The sequence below is a fragment of the Mastigoproctus giganteus genome, chromosome 13 (genome assembly GCF_048544385.1).
Source record: "Mastigoproctus giganteus isolate SK-2022 chromosome 13, ASM4854438v1, whole genome shotgun sequence".
NCBI lineage: Eukaryota > Metazoa > Arthropoda > Arachnida > Uropygi > Thelyphonidae > Mastigoproctus > Mastigoproctus giganteus.
Genome location: NC_143587.1, coordinates 122,296,468 through 122,323,984, shown reverse-complemented (window position 1 = coordinate 122,323,984; position 27,517 = coordinate 122,296,468). Strand labels below are relative to the sequence as shown.

General features: G+C 36.2%; 1 protein-coding gene across 2 annotated transcripts in view; it reads right to left on the bottom strand.

Moving 5' to 3' along the window:
* The window catches only part of LOC150076411 (inactive dipeptidyl peptidase 10-like), a 1,373,013-nt gene that overhangs the window by 774,549 nt on the left and 570,947 nt on the right, over positions 1-27,517 (bottom strand). For both annotated transcript variants that reach the window (XM_090387020.1, XM_090387021.1), the window contains exon 2: positions 2,892-3,006. In XM_090387020.1, the coding sequence (XP_090243146.1) occupies positions 2,892-3,006 (115 nt within the window). The remainder of the gene's footprint in view (positions 1-2,891; positions 3,007-27,517) is intronic.

Below are 27,517 nucleotides of genomic sequence, written 5' to 3'. Positions count from 1 at the left end.
ACCGGTTGTTCCTTTTTTATGAAATGAACCGATCAGAATATTCATGAAGTCGAAAAATTCATTTATTAATAAAAAAATTTTGGCCGCACTGAGCCGAATTGTAGTTTGCTTCCTTGTTACTGAGTTCAGTCGCGTTTTTTTTTTTTTTTTTTTCGAAAAACAAAATCAGTCGAACTTTTGGGACAGAGATTGTATAGTCATATGATTTCCTAATTAGTTGCAGTGTTCTTCAACCCTACCCACTACTTCCTTTAAAATTTTTAATGACACAATAAGAACTTCAAAATTGCACGTCTTGCATTTTTCGATTGGATGATTTTAGATACGAAAAGCAATATCCGAAAATGATCTAAGAATTGTATTTTCTCCAGTTATTGCGTTCAGCACGTTCCAAAACTATTTTCTGAATAAGAAAACTCACTGGTTTGTTATTACCAGTGCTTGAATAATACCCCAACCTTCAAATAATGATGAGAGAAGAATACTTGCTGATATGCTTTGCTCAATGAATTCTATATAGCTTTTGATGGAAACTAAATATTGTGCACCTCGTTATTTCTGTTAGACATAAGAACAACAAATAATAAAGCGCACCTTGTTAAAAATAAAAGCTTTAGAATAAGTGCACATTTGCAACTTCATTGCAGGTATTTCCTTTACACAGAGACTGGGAGACAATAGCAATTAAAGTATTGAATATAACTGGACTCAACAAATGCGAAGTTTATCCTTTCTTTTAGTATCTTAGTCAGTTATACTCATCTAGAGATGTCTTCTCATTCCTATGCACGGTTGAATCCCATAAAAAATAATGCTTATTATAACTAGGTTCGAAATTACTCACCTTATTTCGCTCGTCTCTAAATTACTCACCTGAATTCCTTTGCAACTTGTAAATAGCTTGGACAGAAGGTAAGACAATGGTTAAAGATCCTTATAATGATATTTTTGTCTTTCTTGCAATTAAATTTAAACATCGCCCTACATTAGTTGAGTAGAAGTCATGTTGTTTAACTCAACGGTAAAACTAAAGTATTAATAATTCAGAAACGATTACACTAAAAAAACTAGAAAAATAACACTTCCAGAGTAGTTTTTTTTTCGGATCCAGCTAAAAAATATAAATTACTGCACTTACTTTAAGGGTTCATGGTTGTCAAGTAATATAGTTCCCCCCCCCCCTTAGTTACACTTAAAAGTGCACTATAATTATCTTATAAAATTCTTGAAGGGGAAAAAAAGAACAGCTAATGTTAAAATTAACTTTCTTCTTTCCATTCTGTTATTCTGTACTGGAATTTAGCATTCTGTTACTGTTAATAACAATGTCCTGCTGTGCATTTGTTTAAAATCAAGAAAGACTCTCCCATTAAAAAAAAAAAAAAAAATGTACACTCGTGGACAAAATTAAAATAAAAATCACCAAACCGGAACGCGGTTTTTATTCTGTAAATTCTAAAATGAAATTTTGTACAGAGATATATCATTACTGATATGCGTATCAAATGGAGAAACTTTATTTACACCAGTAATAAAAGTTATGATAATTATGGGCTTCAGAGAAAATTTGTATGCTCTAACAGATGTGTTGAGAAGGCGTTTATGCTGAGAACTGATTGCCTCCACTGGCTTTGCAAGTCTCATGTCACAGTTCCATCCTCAATATGAGGCTATCTACCAAAATGCGTGGCAACAAATCCCATTTTTCATCAGGAGAGCTAACTTTAGCTTATAGAGATTCGCTGGAGGCGGTAGACAGTTTGAGATTAGCTTTGTAAGGCATTCGAAACACGTTAAAAATATTCTAATTCGGTCTCAGCTTGATAATTACTCCATTCGATGCATATCTTCTCTTTACTCCTGCACAGCAACCCAACAGGTAGAGATATTTATATCCATACAGAAGAAATTAGGAACAGTTGCAGATGTAACTGCTGGTTGGGGGATCTAAGCAGAACAAAGATAACTAGTCTCCTGGTACACAATGCATTTGAATTAAAGCATTCACATCCACTATTCTTTTGTAACTAGTCATTTCGGGAGAGAGGGAACTGCAGGCATTTCGAGCGACAACTGGCATTATTTTAAAATACTATTTCACCTCGTCTTTAATACAAGAGATTGAGAAATTATGAGAATTGACTAATACGGCCGGAGATCATTCACTAGCTCTTCCTCTTTTCTATCACTCCATATACCTTTCACTCACATGATTTGTGTTACTGAATGCTGAAATTAAGCATTGTTGTTCTTAAATCAATAGTCTGTCATCATAACGGGGTGGTGTGGTAGAGGGAAAGTGCCTCGCATGCCTCTACACAACCATTACCATCCAAAATTTACATAACACCTAGTGAGTGATCTTCAACTGCCTGTTCGATTTCTGTTGACTTTATTCTTGTACAGTCTATTGGAAATGGACCATACAAAAATATGGTCAGATGTGGCGTAAAAGGTGATACATATATGTACCATCTTTTTCGCCACATTTGCACCATCCAACAAAATCTAAATGATGAGGATTTACCATTTTCAAGTAAATTTGATGCCCTTACAAAGTAGCTGGAACCATCAGATATGTGCGTTCACGCCTTTCTTGAAATTAAGTGTATAGCCTTCAGAAATTGAATACTGCAATGCATCTAAATCAATGTGGAATGTATATTGGAATTTTCAAAAAAAAGTATCTCTCAGCAACCTATTTTTTTACTCTGATTTTGCTATTATAATGAAAAACGGTGTTTTACTTTAATTTTGTGCACCAGTGTAGTTAAATAACTGGAATATAATTTAGAAATCTTTAGATATACAACATTACACTTACCTGTTTAAATAACTGTTTTTATATTAGGAAAAAATTAAGAAAAGTCGGTTAGTTTAATTTAACTTACGTGGTGTCAATAATAATATGGCCAAGGCAATGATGGAACAGATTCCGACTATCACTAAAAGAGAAATGCCAATACCTCGCCAGTTCTGTCGGTCTGGATCTGCTGCCGGGGCTTCCTATAAAGGGAAATTAAATATGAATTTTTTTTTTATTATTCGAGCAGAATATGTAATTAATACATATTTTCATATATATATACTTAAGCAGTGTTGAACTAAATTTATGGTACTGCTTCATTTATATCAGCAGAGTTAGAGAATTTTTCATAAAGCGAATCACAATCATTTTGGGATGTTATGTGAGAAATTAACTGTGTGGCCACAATTCAAATATAAAGATATCCTAAACATGATTCGCCACGATATGAAACCGTATGGTGGCATCAAATGTATTAATGAACACATAAGATTCGTTACATAATACACTCTCAGTTCCTTCACCTAGCGCGCAGCATATGCTTGTCAGATAAAGATTGCGTTAGCACGTAATCTATCATTTTGACATGAACTTGCATCAGATATGTGCTTTTATGTTCCAGTGGCAATTCAGACGAACCCGACTAAGACATCTTCTCGTGAGATAATCTGCAACACTGTTCAAATATTTACCACTCGAATGTTGGAATTTTGATAGATGTAGGGTTTATCTTCTTAGAAAAGAATTATGTGAAGAGGAGCGTAATACAACAAGCTAACCTCTTAGCTTCGAGTAAGTAAAAATCAAATTGCCGAACCTTGACGAAAACAAAAGAACATGTCATTTTCTTGTACAAACATGAACCTAATTTGATCAAATGAGATCCTTTTAAAATTCATAAAGCTAATTACTTGGGAAGAGAAGAGCACGAGTGATTAACCCGTAAAGTGATTAACAACTATTTCAAAGTTGTTAATTAACCTTTTTAATGAAATATACGCAATGAACAGTGTTTACTTGTGCTTCCTGTGTACAGCACTTTGCTCTAGTTTGAAAAATTCGCTTGTGGTTTATTCAAATATCGAGTAATCTTATTAGGAATTTCATATAAACCAATAACCAAGTAGGAAACTACTTGGCTATTGGTTTGTAAAAGAAATGTTTATTCAGTAGAAAATAAAATTTCTTATTTCGAAATAGTATTCTGAAAGTAAAAATTGCAAAAGCTGGTTCTTTTTCATTTGTAAGAACCGGTATCTTTTAATTAGTTTTACTAAATTGAACTCCATTTGAATACACTAAGGCAGTTTTATAATACCTAATAACACAAACAATGTGTTCATCATACTATATATTCATAGCAAAAGCAAAAATTTTTACCGATTTTGAAGTATGAAATTTGATATCCACTTCAAAATCTGGCGACTTAAGGTAATTTGCAATTCAATTCCAGAAAGTCATCATCATAAGCAAATATCGTGTGGAAAAAACAAGCTTTTGTCGAAATAGCAGCAAACAAATTGCAAATCATACTGCAGACGTGATGCAACATCTGGTTTTAATGCAGAGCAGATTTAGATTTAACAAAATCCTAATACTAGTATTAAATATAGTTATGTTGTGTGTGTCAAAAGCATTAACGATCCTAACCATTATGTTATTGGCTAGAAATAATTGCTATGAAAAACTTTCGGCACTACCTATCATTGTGAAATCATGATGTTTATGCAGAAACGTGAAATACTCTTAAATCGAATTTTGTGATATGGTTATTAAATTGACACCCATTATTTTATTATTCTGCATTCCTAAATTCTGCAACTAACAGCCTTACGAATATCTGGTGAGCCAATTCTTTCATGTTAGATAAGTACAGTAAAAACTTAGCTTAAACGGAATATGGAGAGAGAGAGGGGGGGGGGATAACATCCTGTCCGCTCAATCCTAACGTTCATTAAACTCGAATTAAATGCATATAGTCGCAGAAGTTAATAAGTGCTGTACTATGAAATAACAAAATAAACATTAAATGCTGTAATATTGTATTTTGTTGCAATTAGCGTGTGGAAGAGAAGAGCTGGAAATTTTGCTATGTCGTATACCAGCAGTGGAAACTCGTGACTAAAGTTCATTTATAAACTGAACAACTCTCGGCACCGTTGCTGGAGGTTCACGTGATTCCGTACTGATGTCTAACAAGCTCGATAACTGATGGAAGGCGATTGTGAGGAAAATTCATGTTTTTCCCTGCTACTCTGCTTTTTGTCGCAGTATTTTAACAGATAATAAATACCATCCCGCTCAGGCAGTTATGTCACCCAGTTCTGTACGGATGGAAAGTATGGTTCTGTGGACCCTTTCGTTGTTTCTTTAAAGCGAGGATTTATTGTATTTTTCACCCGATAAAAGAACCACTATGCGTGGTTTCCATTCTGCTAATAAATATTGATTAGCTACACTATTAAATAAGCAATAACTTCGGGGGAGGGGGGTGCTCGGAGCACCAGAATTACTCTTAATAATTCTTGATAATACTCTTAATCTTAATAATTACTCTTAGATGTTTTCGCAGATAAGCTTACTCTATTAGTTTGGCAATTCATGGTGTATTCGATATAAGAAAAACTGTTCAAAATGCGCCTCCGACGTCAATTCTGTTGTTCTATTATATGAATCAATCAATTACTGAATTGAGAGTAAAGTGCAGTAGAGCCCATACTACACATCTGTAAAATTCCTGTTACTTTGTATTCATTCGAAATTATTGGAGCAGTAGATTCAATTAATTTTAACAGTTTCAATAACAAACGAAGTTTTCTGAATTTTCCTTTCTATCCTTGTGACTTCCTGATTTTCATGTTCCCTGACGACTGGCTCATTCACAGAAGGGCATTTGTTAAACTGATATTATAAACCTTTTCTTAGTGTCTATCTGCATGATTGTTTTAACATGAAGGTGAATAGATAATTTATTATACATTATCAAAACCGTTCTTAAATACATTTTGTTCACGATATTAACCTCGAATTTGGCATCTGTAAACATCATATATCATTCAAAAATTCTCAACTAAAAATCGAGTTTATGATATCAATCAAATTTTAATGAGTCGTCACTTTTTAAAAATAAAATTAAGTATTTTATGCGTTTGCGCAAATGACTAAATGACATTAAAACAGGATACTATAAGTATAACAATAATAGTTGAATCAGTAGTGGGTAAAAACGTTTCACTTTTGCAAAAAGTGAAACGTTTTTACATTTTTACACAGTCGGAGAGGATCGACTTTGTAAGAGATGACTCATTAATTAACCTTACTGCTCTCCTGCACTCCTTTCCAATGAGAGCAGGAGGGCAGTTAGGTTAATTAATGAGTCATCTCTTACAAAGTCGATCCCCTCTCTGTCTCATAGACATTCTGTTTCTGCTGCATGCCTTTTCTATAGATACTTCCATGAGTACTGTTCTATTGAATTTGCTTCTGTAATTTCCCACTCTCCCTCTTCCAAACACGTGCAGCAACAAGTCAGAAATATTTTACTATCCAGCTTCAAACTCACAGAACCAACTTTTCTTCTTCCTCATTTATTCCTTCAAACGTATTTCCTGAAAATTACAATCTACAAAAATTTAAGCTTAATGTCAATAAGTATCGTCTTTCATCTTCTCAACCTTACCGATGCATGGTACTAAATACTATAGGTTCCAACACCTTTCGTGTATGGGGTTTTTATATTAAAAAAAAAAAAAAAAACATGTCACTAGGAAGAGAATTTACTGATTAAATAAACAAACCACTGAACATTAAAGTGAAATTTTACTTTTGACCTTTATATTACTCATATCTTTAATTTAGTAATAAAATATTTTTGAAAATTCGGCTTTATTGAAAGACACTTCAGAATGTCTGCTGGTGAATGTTAGGAGTCCGTACTACTGTTATAAATTTAGTATTCTTTTTTATAAAAATCTATACTTTCATATTTAAAAAAAATCGTCCAATGCCATGTCGTCGATACGCAGGATTATGTCAATTTGTATTTTACATGGGTGCTTCACCTACTGTTACAAACAACAAACGATGCAATAAATGCAGGGTTTTGAGCTCAGAATTTATTGCATGCTATATATTGATATACATGAATAGTTGTAGCTTCATGAGGTGTACCAAGTGTTTATCACAGCGAACAGGATAGAGGCGCTGTTAGTCAGAGGTAATAAGATCCCATCGTTTATATATAATGAATGTACTTGCAAGTTTTTTTCAGTGCTTTGCACTTTCTTTGGAGAATCAATTTTTTTCCCATTGCTATGCCGGCGTTGTCAATTGTGTCATCATTACACTGAGGGGCTGAAAGATTTTCCTTTTTGTTACCTTTATATTCATACGCCGCCGTTTGAAATTTCATTTTGCACGACAGAATAAATTCACCTTTAAATTATTTCAATCCAGGCGTCTTCTGCATCCATGAGATCTGGCGCCCGGATGCAATCATTTCCTGATTTCTATCTTAATTAATACAGCCCTGCTCATCACAGTTAGTGACTGTGGCCAGAAATGATGCTCCACTTTTCTTCATTGTTTTCTTAGACTATAGGGAGAGGTAGGGACTGGAGCCGTCATACTGAATGCCTCCAAGATGTTGTGGTGGACCGGTGATTTGGGTAGTATGTGTTAAGGTGGTGTCATTGCCGGCAACGTCGTAGTAGCCACAGTGCGCGCACGTACACATTGGAAGCTAAAAAAGCTCAGAAAAAAATTACATATTTACCTCTGTTTCGTGGGTCCACTGTTTAGATGTCATCCTAGAATTCGTATTGTGCCAAAATATTAGGATTAAGCACAGATGCACATGGGCACCTTTTATACTAAAATTTTTAAACTATACAGTAAACACGTTTGTTTAGGAGTAACTTTCCATCGATCCAGAGGCTACCACTTGCATGAATAATATAGCCCATAATGATCAGGCACCTGAAAACACTATGGAGTATCACAGTTGCATAAATTAACAAAGCTGCTTTTGTTAGCACAAAATAGCAATTATAATGCATTCATGAGTCCCAACTGACGTTTTTGCCATAATTTTTTGACGTATCTTCTCACTAGGATAGACAATTTATATTGTTGCTTCACAACAAAAATGGTCTTACGATAGATATTTTCGCATCCAACTCACAGTTAAGAAAAGAAACTCTGGTTTAGGACAGACAGATCGGCGATAAAACGCGGAATGAAACTATTCACTGGTATAATGCATTTTGTTTTCATCGATATTCAGTAAGCGTCCTGCGTTTCCCAGGAAACATATCAAAACATAAACATTTCTTCCATCTGAGCGCATGATCTAGAAGATTTCGCAACGCGACTATTGGTGTCGTATCAATATAAAGGCAAGGCACAGCGTAGAACCAATTTGTAGAAAGTTCTGTCAACAAATATCGAGTGAAAAATTACAATTCAATATTGTACATGACAGTGGAGTTTTCATAATTTCAAAGATGTGAGCTGTCTGGCTGAAAGCTGAATAACAAATTTAAGCAAAGTGACGTAAAAGAAAGCATCTGTAAAGCAAAGAATCTTGCAAAGTGTCTGTAAGCAAAGTGACGTAAAAGAAGTAGTTCATAAAATTAAACAACTATAGTTTTTAAGCTTCTTTGGAAGAGGGAGTGGCATATACATATATACAAATTTTTTGTATGTATATATATATATATATATATATATATATATACAGGGTGTCTCGAAAATATTGGTACAAACGTTTAGGGGAGGTAGGTAACATCTAAAGGAATGTGAATCGCATAGGAACCCATAACTGTTTTCATCTATTATCTTCCCACAGGTTGCACATTCTCGATGTCTACTGAGCTATGCGTATGATATCAAGATACTCACTCCCATCATCCCCGGTCAAGATCTAGATCTGGTAAAAGCGGAAATTAACAACACTCTCACTGTTTCGTGGAAAATTACAATTCGATATTGTACATGACAGTGGAGTTTTCATAATTTCAAAGATGTGAGCTGTCTGGCTGAAAGCTGAATAACAAATTTAAGCAAAGTGATCTTACCTCTGCCAGTTTGGGCTCAAGATCAATCCTGCTAAGTCCGAATTCATGGTGTATTCATTGAAACAAACTCCTCCTTCTCTCCAGCCTTCGGTCGGCAACACTCTCATCCCAATTGTGTCCAGCCATCGTGATCTGGGCGTTGTATTCGACTCCAAACTTCGATTCAACGCCCACATAGACATGCTCCTCACACGTGCTTCAAGGCTCCGGTAGATAGCAAAACAGCATCTTCTTCATATCACGGATAAAAAGACAACCGTGAGGTACATAAGAACCGTTATCTTTCCACCTTGACTCTATGATGCTGAAATTTGGGCGTCAGCGGCACCGTCAATAAAGAAACCACTTTTTGCCACAGAATTCTGGCTTCTAAAGTGGGCCAACAGGAAGCACAACCTTCCAGCTCTGATTCGCACCACGCAGCTTGCCGACTCTCTCGGGATTCCATGGCTTCCCACTTTAGTCGACGACCAACGCCTCCTAGCAACAGTCAAGATGATAACAAGCATAATTGCAACACCTTCATTCTGGGATACCTGTGGCTGGAGGATTCCCCCTGCGGCCCTTAGGGCCAACCCCGAGCTCTACTCGCATTCAGCACGACTCCATCTCACGGACAGGTTTCTCCCTCAGCAGATGCTCAAGCAAACCTAGGCACTAGACGCCGACCTGAACAAATTCGCTGTTGACCGGACTTAACGGAAAAAAAATTATGACTAGTAGGACTAATCAGCAATGACTGATGTGTACTATGCATCTGTTCCTGTCTGATTGAGCTGGTGCTCTTATCTCGATGTTAAGCCAGCTCAATCAGGCTTAACTCTCGTAAGGAGTTCTCTCCTTTGTATTTAAATATGTTTTCGTTTGTAAAATTACCTTTTTTTTGTAAATAATTGTTCGATTTTCCCGGAAGTTTCTGGAGGCTGTAAACCCCTGGCTTTTTGGCCGTGAAGGGCAATAAAGATTCTCTCTCTCTCTCTCTCTCTCTCTCTCTCTCTCTCTCTCTCTAACCGGAAACGTCACAGGAAAGTAGTAGCAGAGGCACAAGAAGCAGAAACGAAAGTAGGCGCCTCCGTAGCCAGGTAGGCAGGAGCGGCAGTGCGTAGCATACGCTTCTTGTTTAGACCGGGATTCAAGCCCGTGACCACTAAATACGGAGGATGCCGTATATCCTCGGAGCAATATGGCCTTAGTTGCTAATGCTCCTAAAAAAAAAAAAAAAAAAAAAAAAAAAAAACAAACCAAACAAGACAGTAATTAGTGACAAACATTTATTTTACATGATATTAACAATGGAGTACGAGATGGATGCATTTCATGATGTTACAACAGATGCTCGAAGGTTCCACCATGAGACGCGATACATGCGTGACACCGACGAAGCATGGATTGGCGGACACAGTCGAAGACAGCTGGAGTTTCTTTGACAGTAGCAGCAGCGCAGACGAGTCTCGCCACGAGATCCATTTCCGTCTCCACACGATAGATTTCAGGGCCGCCCCACAGAAAGAAATCAAGGCTCGATAAATCAGGTGAGCGTGGGGGCCAGGCAACGGGTCCACCACGGCCAATCCATCGACGCCCAAAACGCCTATTCAAATGGTCACGAACACACATTCCATAATGGGCAGGCGCCCCGCCATGTTGAAACCAAATGTTGCGTCTCACATTTGCTGGGTATCTCAAAAAGTAGGCGCCTCCGTAGGCCTGGTAGAACTTGTTCAAGAAAGATCCCATATTTAGCGGAGTTCATGCGGGATGGTAACAGGTATGGGCCGACTAAGCAGTTAATGCGCCATAAAACCGTAAAACAAACAAACAAACTAAGCAGTCACCGACCATACCTGCCCAAACATTTATTGCGAAGCGATGTTGTGCCGCATGGGGGCGCACACCGTGTGGGTTGTCGTGAGCCCACACATGAGCATTGTGCTGATTGAATAAGCCTTCCCGAGTGAAATTAAGCCTCATCCGTGAACAAAACATAGGCTGGAAAATTCAAGTCTTGAATACTTTCTTGGAGAAACCACTGCGCAAAAGCCACACGTGCCTGATGATCTTGGTGGAGCAGTAACTAAACCCTTTGGAGATGAAAGGGGTGTAAGGAATCGTTGTGCCAGACATGCTGTACACTGCAAAGAGACACTCCTAAGGCAGAGGCACCGGCACGTGTACTGGTAGTAGGATTATTCTGGAAGGCATTCAACACACTTTCTTCCATGGCGGGAGTTCGCGTCGAACGTGGTCTGCCCGCACTACTCCTGTTACCTCTAAATGACCCATAATCGCACAAATTTTGATGCACACGCGCAAACAAACGGTGGTCCGGTACATGTCTGTCTGGGAAGCGTTCTCCATGCATGCTCTTCGTGCGGCGACTACCGCGCTGTTTACCGACTTATGGTGACGTTTCCGGTTATGGGTTCCTATGCGATTCACATTCGTTTAGATGTTACCTACCTCCCCTAAACGTTTGTACCAATATTTTTGAGATACCCTGTATAAAATAATGATACGACCGCTTTGAAAAAATCAGAAATTAAACTAAACACATACAACTTAAATTACACTTCTCATATTTACCGCCCTTTATCATTTAGCACTGGTTTATAGGGGCATTATTGAGTTCTTCATTATATAGATTCGGTAAGAACGAACACAACAAAGTGGTTGGACGTGAGGGTACAGTAATATACGCGCTAGAATTAACCACGGTTCTAGCCCACGTTTCTTGTATTCTCTCAATTTTGTAAACTAGCCTGACTCTCTATGTAGCGATTCCAGAGTATAAACTAAATTTTTATTATGTATGTTTTTATTTTATAAACTTAACATTGTTTTAATTTTTTTTATTACAAGCACTTAGCATAAAATTCCTTGACACAGTTATTAAAAACATTTGGTGGTACCAGGCATGGATCAGTAAGGGGAGGTATTGACGAGGTTATCTCTGCCACTTGTTAACCCCCTGGCATGGTGCCGTGAAGGGTATTGTATGGTCGTGGTACCTGCGTGTACCGGTGAACTGTACAATAAAGATCTTATTATTATTATTATGTAGCTTCTGGATCCGCCTCTAGATGGCGCGCTACACATTTACAACATAATATATGACACGCTGCGGTTGGCTCCCCTAACAATAAAGTCGAAAGTTCAATCAAGCTGCCATCTTAGTTCATATCGAGTAACTAAAAATCCATAAATTCCTAAAATAAAATTTTATTTTTCAACATCACCGGCTGTTGTTCCGAGACTTTCGCACCTGCTTATATTTCCCAAGATAGGCTATGTGATTAATTCATCCGCTTACAAAGGCACTATTAAATGTTTAGCAGGCTAGATCAGCGAGGATGTACTAATCGATTAGTAATTTGTCCGCGACCATCTTGACCAGTTGCATGACTGGCAATCATTTTTCTTGAGCCATTTTCTCTGCTTCCTTCACGAGAATAACTAGGGTAAGCGACAGCAAAGAGAGAAAAATAATTAGCCCCTTACCTGGAGGGCATTCGATGAGCAATCACAATAATAAGATCGGCAGGTGAGGAAGGGAGGTTAATGGCCAATATCACGGAAAAAAACAATATGGATATACTCGATTAGTTATTTTTCAAGAAAACTTCATGAGACTGACGCATGTGGCTGAGCTCATGTTAGTCATTTTATTGTAAATCAAACATAAGCAGTAGCCAGCGAAACTCTCTTCCTTCTTATTAATCGCGGAGAACCTTTAAAAGCTTGTTCATATGGTGATGTTGATATTCACCTTTCGGGGACGTAAACTGAGTCGTAAATTTGTAAGAATGAGACTTTTACACTTCCCTGATAGTAATGATATGAATTTTATTACTATTATAACGTTCCAGAGTACGTAACTGCATTTTATGGATCTGTTTACGCTCAAGGAAACGTAGGAAGAGTATTTTCCGTCTATATTTGAAATAAGTAATCAAGATTAAGTAGTTCCGATTTTAATAATAACTGCGTTAGCAATATTCAAACATCCAGTGCAGCTTTGCGCCTTAAACGAAAAGATGGCTAAGCATAAACTACGAAACCCGATGTAAAACCATGTTTGTTTCTGAAAGGCTTGCTACTTATATGAAACTAATTTACAGGCAACTAAGTATATAAGTAGAGTAAATAAAATTCGATTTGTTTACTGGTGAAAAAGATTCGGTCTTTAAAACTTTCCGTTTCACATATCAGATTAAACACCGAAGCAAACTCTACCAAACTGACTGATACACGCTAAACTTTAGGAATTTTACAATTCTGTCGTGAAATTCTCAAAGTTCAGTCGTTCAAGATGAAACAGATAAGTAACAGTTACGGCATTTCTACTGCGAGGTACTTCGAGGAGGAAACGGAAATGTTTAACACTAGGATGTTGAGGGCGTTGGAGACCGAGATTTTCTAACACTTTTTCGGAAATATTTATCTCGATCATTGCAACTTCTCTTTAAACCCGTTCAAGATCTGTTACTTTTTAAGGAAAAACATTCATATAATAATCAAACGTCCCAGCTCCAAGATTTTCTGCTACTTGCGCTATTCGAATATTTAAGAATAAATCAGGAGACCGGACTAATACAGAAACCACATACATTCTCATTCTCTCTCTCTCTCTCTCTCTCTCTCTCTCTCTCTCTCTCTCTCTCTCTCTCTCTCTCTCTCTCTCTCTCTAAGTGTCCCCTGTGATAGTATGGTGGGTGGTTCCATCACTTGTCACCCCTTTGGAGATGTCTGGGTTGAGTCCCATTGTCATCGATGGGACTCAACCCGGAGATAGATTGTAGTTTGCCTACAATCTAACTCAACCCAGAGTTAGATTGTAGTTAACCGATCGTAGGCGGAGGAAGTAGGGTTCGTGTGGGATATTTCGGGTTTTTCAGCCCGCACCATATACAAATCGATTCGTGAACACCCTTCTACAGACACCATACACACACTTACGGATTTTGGTAAAGTCCGGGAACCGTTAAAATAATAATAATCATTATTATTCTTAATTTAAATAGCTTATTTTATACTGAATGCAATCTAATATTTTTCTAAGTAAATAATGAAAAATAACTTCACTGTTACATTACAATGCCACTGCAGTTCAAACTCAAGGACCACAACATATTTGAAAGGATTAAACATCTAAGTTATTAAGCTTAAAAACACATTAAACAATATAAATATTAGTCGTGAGTACACTACTTAGATAAAAATCTTCGCACGCAATGGAAAATACAAATGCAACATTCCTATTAACGCATCTTTCAAATATGAAGGTGTGGATTTTGTTCAGCGCCAGCAAGAGAAAAGCTGCTAATTGCAAAACTAGCAGCTTTCAAGTATCGAATCCGCGGACACCACAAAGATTTTTTTAGGCTCACTATGAGAACAACTTACCGAGTGCGTTTTCCCATAACAGGAAAAATGGTGTTAGGTTAGGTGAAGATTCACTATGAGAAGAAAATATAATGGTCAAATGAAATAAAACAAATAAGAGAAATATAAATATCATGATGCCGTTATATGCGACCGCAGTTTCAGATGTCTGGCATCAACAAAAATAAAAAAAAAAATTCGCCGTATGCTGCAATCATTCAAGGAATGCACATTTGATTCATAATTAATTCTGACACATCTATAAGACTCAAAAATAATCCAACCATTGCTTATCTTTGTTAGAAGATAAAAACCTTTCTATTGACTACGGTTTCTCCATCAACATTGGCATAATTAATCTTGGTTAGATATTGTTTGGATTACTTTGTAGACCACAATTAAAAATTTAATTATGTGTAAGATAACCAGATAATATTTTCTTCGTTCAAGGAAACCAGACACACATTTACACAACTACAACAACATTTGTTATGTAAGGAGAGAGTTACGTCTTAAGAAAACGTATTTAAGAATTCCACCCCCTCCCCACCGTCTCCACTGAAATGAAGAAGTTGTATAAACTGATCAACATTAGTTAAGTATACATCGAAAAAACATAACTTATCTATGCAGCCAGCACATAGTGATAAGATTTACAGTAACAAAGTACATAAAAAAAAAATTATTTGGAAAGTTAAAATCAACATTATTCGGTGATTGGTATACGACCACAAATTACCAGAACAAATGCCAGTATCTCTGCTTTCAGCCACTCTATACTGTTCTCGGTAATAGACGCGTGCGCGTGACTTATCTGCATCTTGCCATAACCATCCTCTTATTTATTCCCTTTAGGCAAACTGCATCAGGAAAACTAGCACGAGAAGTCAATGGCTGTCGTTTCTCCGAGAAAAAGTCACGTATAGCACTTTCAGTTCTCACCAAGATATGTAAATGTGTCCGTGTGATGTCCTCCACTTCGCAAATATTAATAAAATGTCAGACGAGAGAGAGAGAGAGAGAGAGAAGATAGAAATATACTAGCATTGGCTACAAAACTCACCACAGAAAAACAATAAGTATGTGCCATAAACAGAATATTGATGTATAAAATATACATTACGTCATAATAAAGAACCATTTCCTTTGCAGAACGACTTTTTGATAACCTCATAAATACCGTAAGGAATTCCCATTTGAAATTAAATTGGGAAAAAGAAGCACACCCACATCGTATGAAGAGATACATTTTAATAAAACGTATCTATTCAAAATGATAAATTACAGCAGACTTCGCGAGAGGATATGTACTATGGCAAAAATAAAATAATAATAATAATAAAATAAATGCCAACTGCCATGAAAAGTGTGTATCTTTTCTGGATACATATAAGTACTTTTCTTATTAATGACAAGTATCACTAAAGTTACGAAATTTAGAATATAAAGAAACTGAGAGGGAAGAGAGGAGAAAGGTTCATAGAGAATCCTTTCTCTCTAACTACACTATTAGATCACATTGCCACTGCAATTCAAACTCAAGAACCACAACATATTTGAAAGGATTAAACACCTAAACTGCATGGATGAGTTTGTGTAAGTGTAACCTGACAACCATTATTCTGCATACTCGGGTACAGTAATTATAGGAATTTGTTAGCGGAGACTCATTCATTTCTGGATATCGTATTATTAGTCACTATATTTAATGAAATACTTTGAGGAAAACAAACTTATTTCAGCATTTATTTAAACTAAGGGTATCGCTGTTGTTTTTGTAGGAGGGTTTTAGGAGCATCAACGACTAAGGCGATATTGCTCCGTGTATATTGTCTGTAAATTGCGGGTGTTCTGTGGTCGATTTTTTGTTTGCTGTACGAAAAACCCCAGTTTCTGGGAGTAAAAGCTATGCTACCTTGGCCTGAGACCGACTAGTTCAGCCACGTTGTGAAAAAGGCCATTAAAAATTCCTCTCGTCATCGATGGGACTCGAACTCAGGTCTTTTCTACCCGGTGGGAGAAGGACGGCGATCCTACCAACTGTGCTATCCACAAGAGCAAGAGTATCGCATCTATGATTCAGAAGCAAGTTGAACTTATTCTAGTATTTATTATGATGTCAGACACTAACAGCGTAATAGACACTAAACACAACTCACTTTGTTCCTGTTCTGCGGAGAGGAATGTAATTTTAAATTAATTACGCTGCGAGGTATTTTAAATTCTTTTCCGTGTTTTCCAAACGTGCTTCCGATATCCAGAATTCGACTTTAAGAGGCTTTCAATAAATGAAAATAATTAACCAGCCAACTGAAAGTGCATAAAATGCGAAATTCCCTCTAAAATCGAAGTGATGAAATTTCCTAAGGGGCGTACTCTTCATAACAAATTTATTTCCAATTATATAAAAGACAGAATTATCGTTCTGTTTCTCCAGCGCCACTTCTCATTATTGTGAAATATGAAAAATAATTGTTCCTTTATTCCAAGCAGTTTTCTTTCTAATTGTGATTTGCGTTTACCTGCCCGCAGATTTATAGTGATTGTATTAAGTAATTACTATATAATATATGTACAGCGAGCCCATTCTCTACCGTGATAAAATTTAGTTTTGCTAATTGTGTCCTTTCCGAATGAAATTGTTTTATTAAAAGTCTGTATTTGTTTAATTGTGGGTCGATTTTCCCTGTGAAATGGCCTTGTTTTATTTTAATGAGTTTTACGCGGAAGCTCACGATTGCAATTGCTGTTAGAGAGTGTAATATATTTAAACTGTTGCAATTTTCATTACAATTTTTATCCCAGTTAATTGTGGATTCCGTTACAGTGATCAGCAGAAAGAAATCAAATTGCGCACAAATGAGGAAGAAAGGGAGAGGAGGAGAAAAAAAAAACAGAACAAATAAAATTGCTGACTCAACTTTCAGAAAATATTTCTGCCTGCCGATTCAGTAAGAGGAGTGTTCCAAATAAAAAGTAATGAAAAGTAGGCGGAACAGTAATTTAGAGGAATGTGATGACATAGATGCCGACGGAGAACAAGGGGATTCCAGGCTGTGAACTTTAAAGAGCTACCAAGCCACAGAGCGGTGAAGTATCTAGTAGATAAGGATGGTATCAAGAGACTGTGTCAGCAGTTTCCTTGATTGAACAGAGATAAAATGTGTCAATTACTATTTAAGCTTGCTAAAGGACTGCATATTTCTTTCAGCGTACTAGCACACTGGATGTCGATTTTCCGAAAGTAGTAATGCGGAACGTCGATTATACGAACCAGTTAAGAAACTGCTACAAATAAACAGATATATGCACTGTGCATATATCGGTAATTATAGAAATAAACTATTTTAAGGATAAATGGATATAATTTAGGCCTAATGAGAAGGTTGGGTGTCACATCACGATAAATCAAAATTCCAAGTGTTTTATTCAGTTTTAAGTGCATTGTACAATAAGTCGTTATACTATACTGTAATTTTATTTGCGACCTAGGGAAATGTTCATTCCCATTCTGAATTTTGTTTGAATTAAACTTGTACACCGAATACCGATATTGAAATAAAATAAAAATTCTGTAGCAGGTACATAATGTGTCCTGCCGCTAGCATATTTAACGTATTTTACATTTGAGAGTCGTCGGCAGGCGTTAAAAACGTTTTAATTTTCAGATATTAATAAAATTCATGGATAATAATATAACAATGTTTTTATTTTATTAATAATAATTACATATCAGTTACTGAAAGTATTGGTCTGTGATGACTAACGTAGGATATATAATTTTTGCACTGAAGAGATTTTAGTTCACGACTAAATACACCATCTGTAGTTGTTCCATTACGTGTAGTATTTATCGAAAGATCTGATGACATGTCCAAGTTGAAGAATGTTTTCATAAATGTGCAGCACTCTTTTCCAGCCTGAGTTTAATTGCAAAGAAAAAAATTACATTCAATCTGAAAACACCAGTTGGCTTGAAACCAGATTCGTTTTTGAACTATCCAGTAAAAACGTTTTAACATCAAATTTAAAAAAAAAAAAAAAAAAAAAAAAATGATGTTCATTTTAACAGTCTAATTAACTACACGGTGTCCCATAAGCCTGGAACCATATAAAATAACTAATTCATATACTTTCATCTTTGCAGCCGCAAGATGTCTTTGAGTAAGGAAGAACGAGCCAGTCCAGATAATTCTTCTCGTAGGAAATCGAGAGAGGTTACCGCAGAATTTAGCAGACTGAATCCAGACGGCGAGTCAATAACAGAGAACTGGGTTAGCAAACTTGTTGCAGTTTGAGAAAACAGCATCCATTGAGGATACACCATGCAGTTAACCTTCGAAAAGTTCCACCGATGACGCAGCCACAGCTATCTTCACTCAATTATGCAAAAGTCCCAAAAAGTCTCTGAGAATATTATTCTCTGAGACAAGAGCATCGAAAAGTAACATTCACCGCATCCATTTTCCATTTTCTCCTGTGATTCCATACCTCTCGGGAACCCTCTAATATGGATTACTTTTATGGATAGCAATATGTACAAAGAACTTCTAATTAAATCAACTTCAGCTTCAGGAGAATACATGACAATACAAGCAATGAGTAAAATAAAAAAAAATCTAAAATTGCAAAAGAAGTTATTATTTTGATTTTAAAATAAAAATCTTCTACTTAACACATTCTTCTAAATTAACGTCCAAACACAAACTTAGACGTAAACGTGCTTTCACGATTAGCTTTAAAAGTTCTAATTCAATGAAAGCTATTTTCTAACCGCCCACGTCTACTTAATATCTTAGACAGCTGTCTCTTAGTAAAAACTGATGAACATACTGAACATATTATTAAAAACACAGCCTACATTAAACTTTAGCCAATAAAGAAATATGTCTGCACTGATTTGCGTCCGGATGCAAACACGTGTCTAAACACGGTTTACTGTTACACCTTGGCCAGTGATGTGTCTGGGCTGATTTGCGTTCAGTACCTACTGAAATTAATAAAGTAATCACAGAGTTACTACTCATTCGCAATTAACTTTGAGAAGCCAAAGGATTTTTTTTTTATAAAAGTCATCACATAAAGCAAAAAGGATATTATCTCATGTTGAAAGTGAATATTATGTAGTTCAGCTCCTTATTTGTCAGACTTATTAGCAAGGTGTTAATTTTCGTGCAGTATTTACAGCTTTGTTTCCTAAAATGAGACGGATCAATCATGGAAATTTTTGTCTACAATAATATTAGGAAGATGGAAAGCAAACACGCAACTTATATGAAATGGTATGCATTTAGCTATTCACAAGTTCTGAAGCATATTTTTTTATCGCTAGCTCCATTAATTATGCACTCTCTTGTCAAGGAAATACTATAAAATATGGCCGAAATAATTATGTACCAGACTAAAGTTTCAATATTTGTATAATGCCAATATATTTAAAGAGTATAATATATCACTATACTTTATAAATTTATATTATCAAATTCCGACTACCGTCAAAAATATTATCTAAACAGTTTAAGTCTGTTTGAATTTTGTTTTAATAATTCTATGGCTCAAGTTTTGTAGTTGTTTTCTAAGCCACCGTCCATACACGGCGATTTTGCTTGATGTCTCATGCGATCATCGAACTCATTTGCAGTTTTTCTTTCAGATTCAAACTTGTGGCAACATTCTACGAGTAGTTGTAATCATGTTTTGATATGGGTAACTCCTCTGCCTCTATGCGGCAATATCAACGTGGCATCTGCTGTGTGCACAAACTGCAATATGCAATCTATTCACCTCGCAACTTACTCACATGGCAGTGAAGTTATATAACCAAAAAATTCAGAAATCATAAAATTCTAAAAAAAAAGAACAAAATGCGAATGCGAAAAACCTAACTGTATAGGTGGCTCCGCCAACCTTACTGTTATTCATGTATTATTTATCAGGATTTTTCCATCTGTTGGGATAAAATATAACCGAAATATATTTTAATATCTTTCAAAGACAGGAGGAGGTATAGAATGCGGTTCAAATTTATGGCAGAAAGGACTTGAGTATTTTCTACTTCTGGTAGATAAATAAATGGATAGTGTGCTGCAGCCATACTTGTAAGTTCCAATACTTTTTGCCTATCCTCTGATTTTATCGTGTGCGTCCATATTTTATACACTAACTGCAATAGAACATGTTTTAATCTAATACTTTATGCTGACAGTCTTTTAATAATCGTCAAGATATTGTTGTTGGCTGTAAGTCGCATCAATAACTTCGACGATATTGCGCCACTGTGTATTTTGCCATTGTCTGTACAAATTCGGTACATGTGCCAATTTGGATACTGACCGCCTTCGTGGGTAGCACAAGGCAGTCTTACCAAGACGGCGATCTTGGTAAGATCGCCGTCCTCCCCACACAGGGTGGAAAAGACCTGATTTCGAGTCACGTAGATGACATGACGAATTTTTATGAACCTTTTCTACAACGTGGCTGAGTTAGTTGGTCTCAGGCGAGAGTAATATGGTCTTAGTCGCTGATGCTCCTAAAACGCTATTAAAACAACAACATAATTACAGCCTCCAAACCTCCAATAACTTATGGGGAAATGCTCTATACCTTCTCCTTGAGATCGGCTAACTATGCCACCATTGAAGAGGGCTTCAGAAATTTCACCAAGCGATGACGGGGCAAGAACGTACCTCTCTAAAGCAGTGGTAAGTGACGAAACCACTATATTGTCACGGAGGACATGGAACAAGTTGAATGACCTTCAGCCCATCTACTCTAAGCTGATTATTAAGTCAATTACTCGTTAACGTTAATCTTACACCACACAAACTGTCACATACTTCAAGCTACGTTACGATAAAAATATTGCAATACAAAGAGAAATAAACAAGAGCAGATTAGATTTTGACACATCAGGTAACAAGTCTGTCTCCTTTGGTCTATAATACTTTATATAGCACGTATCATCTTATAACACTTTCTGTCAGTTTATAATACCTATCAAAGGCAATATTTGTGCATTTCTCCAGCAGAATAGTTCTTAATTAGACAAGTAATGTCTTCCATATATAGGCGCCCAGAACTTTTCCCAATGGCTGCCATGTCTTCACTCCATCAGTAACATTAATATTATCCAGAAAATCAATACATTGATATTAGTGACAAAAATTGTCCAGGTCTGTGATAGATGCATGTGTTGAAACACACAAGATTCTGCGCCATAAAATCTAAACTGACTTAATAAAAGAAAAATAATGAATAAGTTAAGAAAAAAATAAATCCTTAGAAATATTTTTGAGTGCGATTTTAGCGATGTAATTTCATAAACAAGAAATTATAAATCAACGGTAGAAATTAATTTAAAATGCAGCGATTAAAATTCTTTTTAAATGCTACTTTCTGTGTAATTACTTTAGTCACCCCATCTTATTGATTTCCTATTTAGACTCAAATTATGGAAGCAGAATTAATTTTATTTTTTTGACAACATGAGACACCGTTTTGGTTCTTTTGCAGATTTTTGGTGGGCACGTTCTTTGGTCATAGTGTTCCAGTTCAGTCTTTATTGTATATTATACTTGTACAAGTGTGAGTTCGCGGGCCGATTTGTATATTGTGCGGACTAAAACAAAGGTCAAGAGGTCCTACTCCTCTCGCCTGAGATTGGTTAAATGCGATCGTTATTGACAAACTTTTAAGAATTCCTCCAGTCAGGGGCATATTCAAATCCCAGTCGGAAATAAGGAAATTCTCTGAATGACAAGTAGCAAACACACTATCCTGTCATCGCCAAAAGCCATCAGCAACATTTGACGCGCTAGTTGCTGGAGGACCCCTGCGTTTCCCACCTCGAATTGATCCATTAATTAGGTAAAAAAAAACTTAAAACGAAATAAAAAGAAACATACCAAACAAAATAAATAAAAATAATAAAATACACTGGATGATATTCTTCAAATTGATTGCCCACAATGAAATTCATGTAAAGAAGATATAAAAAACGCTTTGTAATCTAATGAAACTGCTGAATTAAGGTTAATATGTCACAATAGTCAGCAGCTGTACCGTAGACCACGAATATAGCAATACGATTTTAATAAAGTGTAAGTTCATTCAGAGTTTTGAATAAAAATGACCCGTCGCGGATTTAGCTACTGATATATTGACCTATAGTTAAGGAAGTTTCTCGACCGTTGTTTCGGGACATGTTCAATTTCATATGACAATAATGAATAGTTAGGGCTGTGAAAAGCGCGTTATTATTATCATTTTTTTTTAAATTTATTTTTATTGTTTTTTGGTTACTTTAACCATCAAAATAATCAATCTTTTCAAATTCTGTTTACTTTAGAATCCTGAATAATCATTCCTGAGGAACACTTCCATTAAAATGCCGGCCGTGGTCCCGAGATATCACACATATTCTGGGAAGACAAATTGTTTCTTCGAATCCGTACGTTTCCACAAAATATGCGTTGTCTAATTTTAACTGAGTGTGATAATGGTTGTTGAATCAGTGAAATTATTAGCTTTCCGTGGCTGAGTGGATTTGGCACTGGCCACAAAGTTTGGGATGGTCAAAATTCAAACGGGATCATGATAAGAAAAAATTATGATCTTTTCAAGAGAGTTCATTTAGCAGGCAGAAGTGTAAAGTTAAAAATTTATCGGCTTTCTTATAGAAAACAAAAAAAAAAAAAAAAAAATCAGCCTAGAACACATTGACACATCGCGGCCTATTGATTTTAATAACAATCAAACTAGCTGATCTCGATATTGGCCAATGAGCAAGGTTGGCAGACCAAACCAACGTTGTAGAACATACAACACGATTGATTATTGCAGAACTATAATTTCGGACTGTAAATCAACGTTCTTTACATAGTTACAAAAGCAATTCTGGATATTTAAGCAACTTTCCGAAAAAGCAAGCTCTTGGATATAAACAAAAGTAATCAGAACTTACATTGGAAAGCGGAGCGTAATCATTTTTTTTAGCTGACCGGCAATTTTTACCAGCCACTAAAAAATGGCTTCGTTAAACTTTCATCAAACGTTTAGAAGAAAATCGACCAGGAACTCATCCAAATTGAGGAAAGTTGCTGATCCAAATAACGCCTCGCCACCTAATACCGCACAAGACAGATTACTCTGCACGTTACAAAATTAGGTTCGTCCCGTTAATAGGATGCCCAAGAGAAAAAAAGATGTAGTAAAAATCTACTGGAACAAATGACTGACAGAGCTAAGAATTTCACCCCCCCCCAATATTTCTTTATACCGTTTAAACTTTCATTAAAGTTCTGTTATATATGGAATGGTGCGCCACAATATAAGAAAAATAAATCTAAAAACAGACAGGAAAAGTGCTCCAATGATGTGATAAGGCGAAATTGCAATGAGAGGACAGCGTGTTTAGATTGGAGAACGTCGATCACCGTTCATTGCAACGCAGTAAAAGAGCATTAACTTCGATTACCACTAAGATATTTCAAATTTTAAAATATAAATAGTAGGATTTTATCGTTATATCCATATAATTAATCTGTTGATTATATTGATATAACCTAGTAATAATTAATGCGTTATTAAAAACAAGGTTGCGTACCACTTGTTTAGACGAATGATTAATACCAGTAATAAAAGAGACCTAATGATGCAATTGCTCCAGCTTATTTAGCACCAACTTTAAAAGTAGAAGGGCGGAGATATATTTTTATTGCAATCAGTGAAAATTTTACATGTATGCAATGCCCATAACAGCAACAATGCTAGGAGTTTAACGTAAAAAAGATCTAAAACAGCGAAAAAAAAAAAAAAAAAAGTTGTAAACACGGGAAATGTGGAAACAGTATTTTTTTTTTTTTTTTTTTTTTGCAATGGCAATGTATCGATCCAGGAAAAACAATGACAGCCACTCAGCTGAAGATGAGAGCTGCTCCCTGATGATACATCTTCTGTAGGATTTTTCCTCAATGAATTTCTTGTAGTCAACATTCATCTCCTGTACTTCTTGGAGCATCTCCATTGTCAGAAATCTGTTGCCCTTCCTGAGCCTCCACGATTAGCACTGTAAAGAAGGGATGGCTCTTAAGGATTTCGGAGGATTCTCCAATTACACATCTGCTAAAAACTTGCCGTGTTGATTTCGCCAGCTATCATTTTAATTGAGACGAGTAAGAGGAGGGTGAAGATCCGTTCTGAGACTTTTCTGTAGTTTAGAAGTTTGGTAATATCTGAAGTGTGTATGTGAGGAGTGAAAGTTTATGCTTGAAGAGCACCCAACGAAGAATCCAGTACTCATCATATGATATTGTTTTAGCGTAGTTTTCGTTGCCGATGCCCAAATTTCAGATCCGTAGGTGATGACTAGCTGAAGAAACTGGTAAATATATATTGAAGGGTGTACTCAGTCTGTGTGACATGGAGGCGTTGTTTGGCAAGCCATCTGGATCGCACGTCTTGTTGTGAATATCTGCGACATGGTGTTTAAAGCTGACTTTAGGGTCGAAGGTGACCCCCCCCCCCGATATCTCTGTGCTTGGTTACTGGAAGGATGGTGGTTTCATGGATTCTCCGGTTTAATTGAGTTGGGTGTGATTTGAATGAGAGCACCATTTGTGCAGATTTATTTGGATTAATCGTAAGAGAGAATTGTGCTAAGTATGTAATAAGATTCTTTAAGCTGTTGATGATGGATTTAGAAGTAGTCTCAGGTCGGTCGGTCTCATGGATCCGATTGAGGAGCTTCAAATCATCAGCGTAGCTGAGAAAATCCCTTTGCTGGCACAGGAATGGGTGGATGGCAGTCGTAAAGAGGAGCCCAGAAAGGGCTCCTCTTTACGGCTATCCTATGGAAACATATACATGTAAGGACTATAATAAGTTTTATTTTAAGACTTTTCAATGAAAAACGCTTTACTTTTTCTCCGTAATGAAGATTAAGGATGGGTTTCATGATTAATAGGTAGGTGAACTTACAGTGTTCACTTATTTTTCAAAGTTACTTCAAGTTTTGAAAAATTCTAGCATTTCAAAACCGTACGGCACGTCAGCACAAGCTTAATGTTAGTGCTACTTCTTTTCAACTTGTCATCGACAAGTGTGATTTAAGATTTCGAAAATAAGGAAAGGTTAATCAGCAAGTCCAATAAAAACCAATTAATCATTCAATGGAACTTTAAACTGCTGAAACATCTTTTAGAAGCATTTTGAGAAAACAAAAATCACAGGACTCCCAAGGAGTTCTTGCATGAGCTGTACTCTCACATTTTCTTATATCTGAAAGAAGTTTAATTAATGTGAAACTCCACTAAAACCTTTTAGCTAATTTTCGTGGACTCTTCGGAACAGTAGGCAGCATACAAGGTTTAATTGCGTTCTCAAAGGTTTTGTTTAACTGATTGTATTTATTACTTACTCTCATACGAGCGAATTAATTAAAGGTATAAATATAATTAATAATTAACATTAATTATATTATTTATTTATTAAAATTAATAATTAATTATTAATTTATTAAAATAAAAGTATAATTATTTAATTTATTTATTTTATTAAATCTGTTTATTGCTCTGCTCAAGAGCTATCCCCTGGACTGCAGTAAACTAGGAGGGTGATATTTACAATTAGAGTTTAAGACAGGGCCATGTGTCCGACGACTATATGGAGCATATGAATGCTTAACCTGAAAGGCACAGAGCTTACAGTGTTTATATTTTTACATACTTGAAAGTTGTGGAATACCGAAGTGTCCCTAATTAAAGGATATTATTTTATCAAAAGTGCTGTAAATTACAAAAAAAAGGAAAAATATGTACAAAAATATAATGGATTGAGGCAGTTGTAGTCCGTGGTATCTCTTCAATCTTGACTGTCTTAGTGCTCACAGCCAGGCGTCTTTGGAGTAATAAATGCCAAGAGAGGGGACCAGTGACGGCTTCACTTTATTTTATTTTATATTCATCGTGTCATGGAAACCATTGTCGTGGAAATTTTCCTTCTGGTGGTCTGTCATAACTGTAAGTTTGTATATGTGTACATTAGCTTCTGGCGTCTGTACATATGCTGCTGGCAGAATTTATTCAGGTCGATGGCTAGATGGTTGATCAAATCTACCGTGTTTCCTGGTGGGCGAACGCCCCTCATATCTGACTCTCTGTTTTATATGCTGTTGCGTGTAACACAGTGGTCATAATCATCATTCTCCCAAACAGCGTCAAAAATGCGCGGTTCGAATCCCGTCAATGAAGCGAGAAACTGCTATGGCCTTTTCGTACAACGTGGACGATTTGTCGTCTCAACCGATGATTTTTTTTTTCTAATTGAGGGCATTAAAGCAGCTTTTTCTTACAGAAAAAAACCGCTTGAATGCCACGCGCTTCGGCTTGGAAAATCCCCAGTGGGATTTTTTTATCCAAATTATATAGCATGGTACACCCAATCTCTGACGAAACAATTGATTCCATGAAAGTTTGATGTGGTGAGTGCACCTAATAAACTGGCCAATCACCTAATAAACTGGCCAATCGATATATAAGTGATTAATGTACTTACTTATCTGGAAGTTTATGTCCACTAAAACACTGGCCACAAGTTTGGGATGGTGAAAATTCAAACGGGATCATGATAAGAAAAAATTATGATCTTTTCAAGAGCAGTTCATTTAGCAGGCAGAAGTGTATAAAATACATAATATCAGAATACTGCTCAAACATCACTGGAATGCCAATAAACAAACCACGTTTCAAGGAAATTCGTCCTTCATTCAGAACAGTTCGCTTTGACTAGTATCCTCCTGGCTTCGTCATTCACTTTTGAAAAAGTTTGCATTTCATCCTCATTAGAGACTGCAGGGTTTTTTATAAGTGTCCTTCTCCAGTCGCGCCTGTAGTCAGTTAGTCTCAGGAGAAGGTGCAGAGTAATTTTCGCCCTTGAATTATCCCGGGTTTTTTATCCTGCAAGCGTAAAACTCAGCCATTGTATACGTGCTTTACAATCATAATATGCAGGCTTTTATATACCATTATGTTAGAATAATATCGCTTTTTTGGAAAATAAAATAATAAGAGTAGCAAATTTAATTCCAATCAAGACATAAAGAGGGAATAGGGCGTTGTCTTGAAAGTCATACTTCATATTCACACAAACATTTTTAATTCGAGGCTTAAACTTTTATAAGAATAACTTTCTAATAACCTTTTCTATTTCCATATTTCGGTGTAATTAAGACAAGGTCAGTTCTAGGTATCAATAC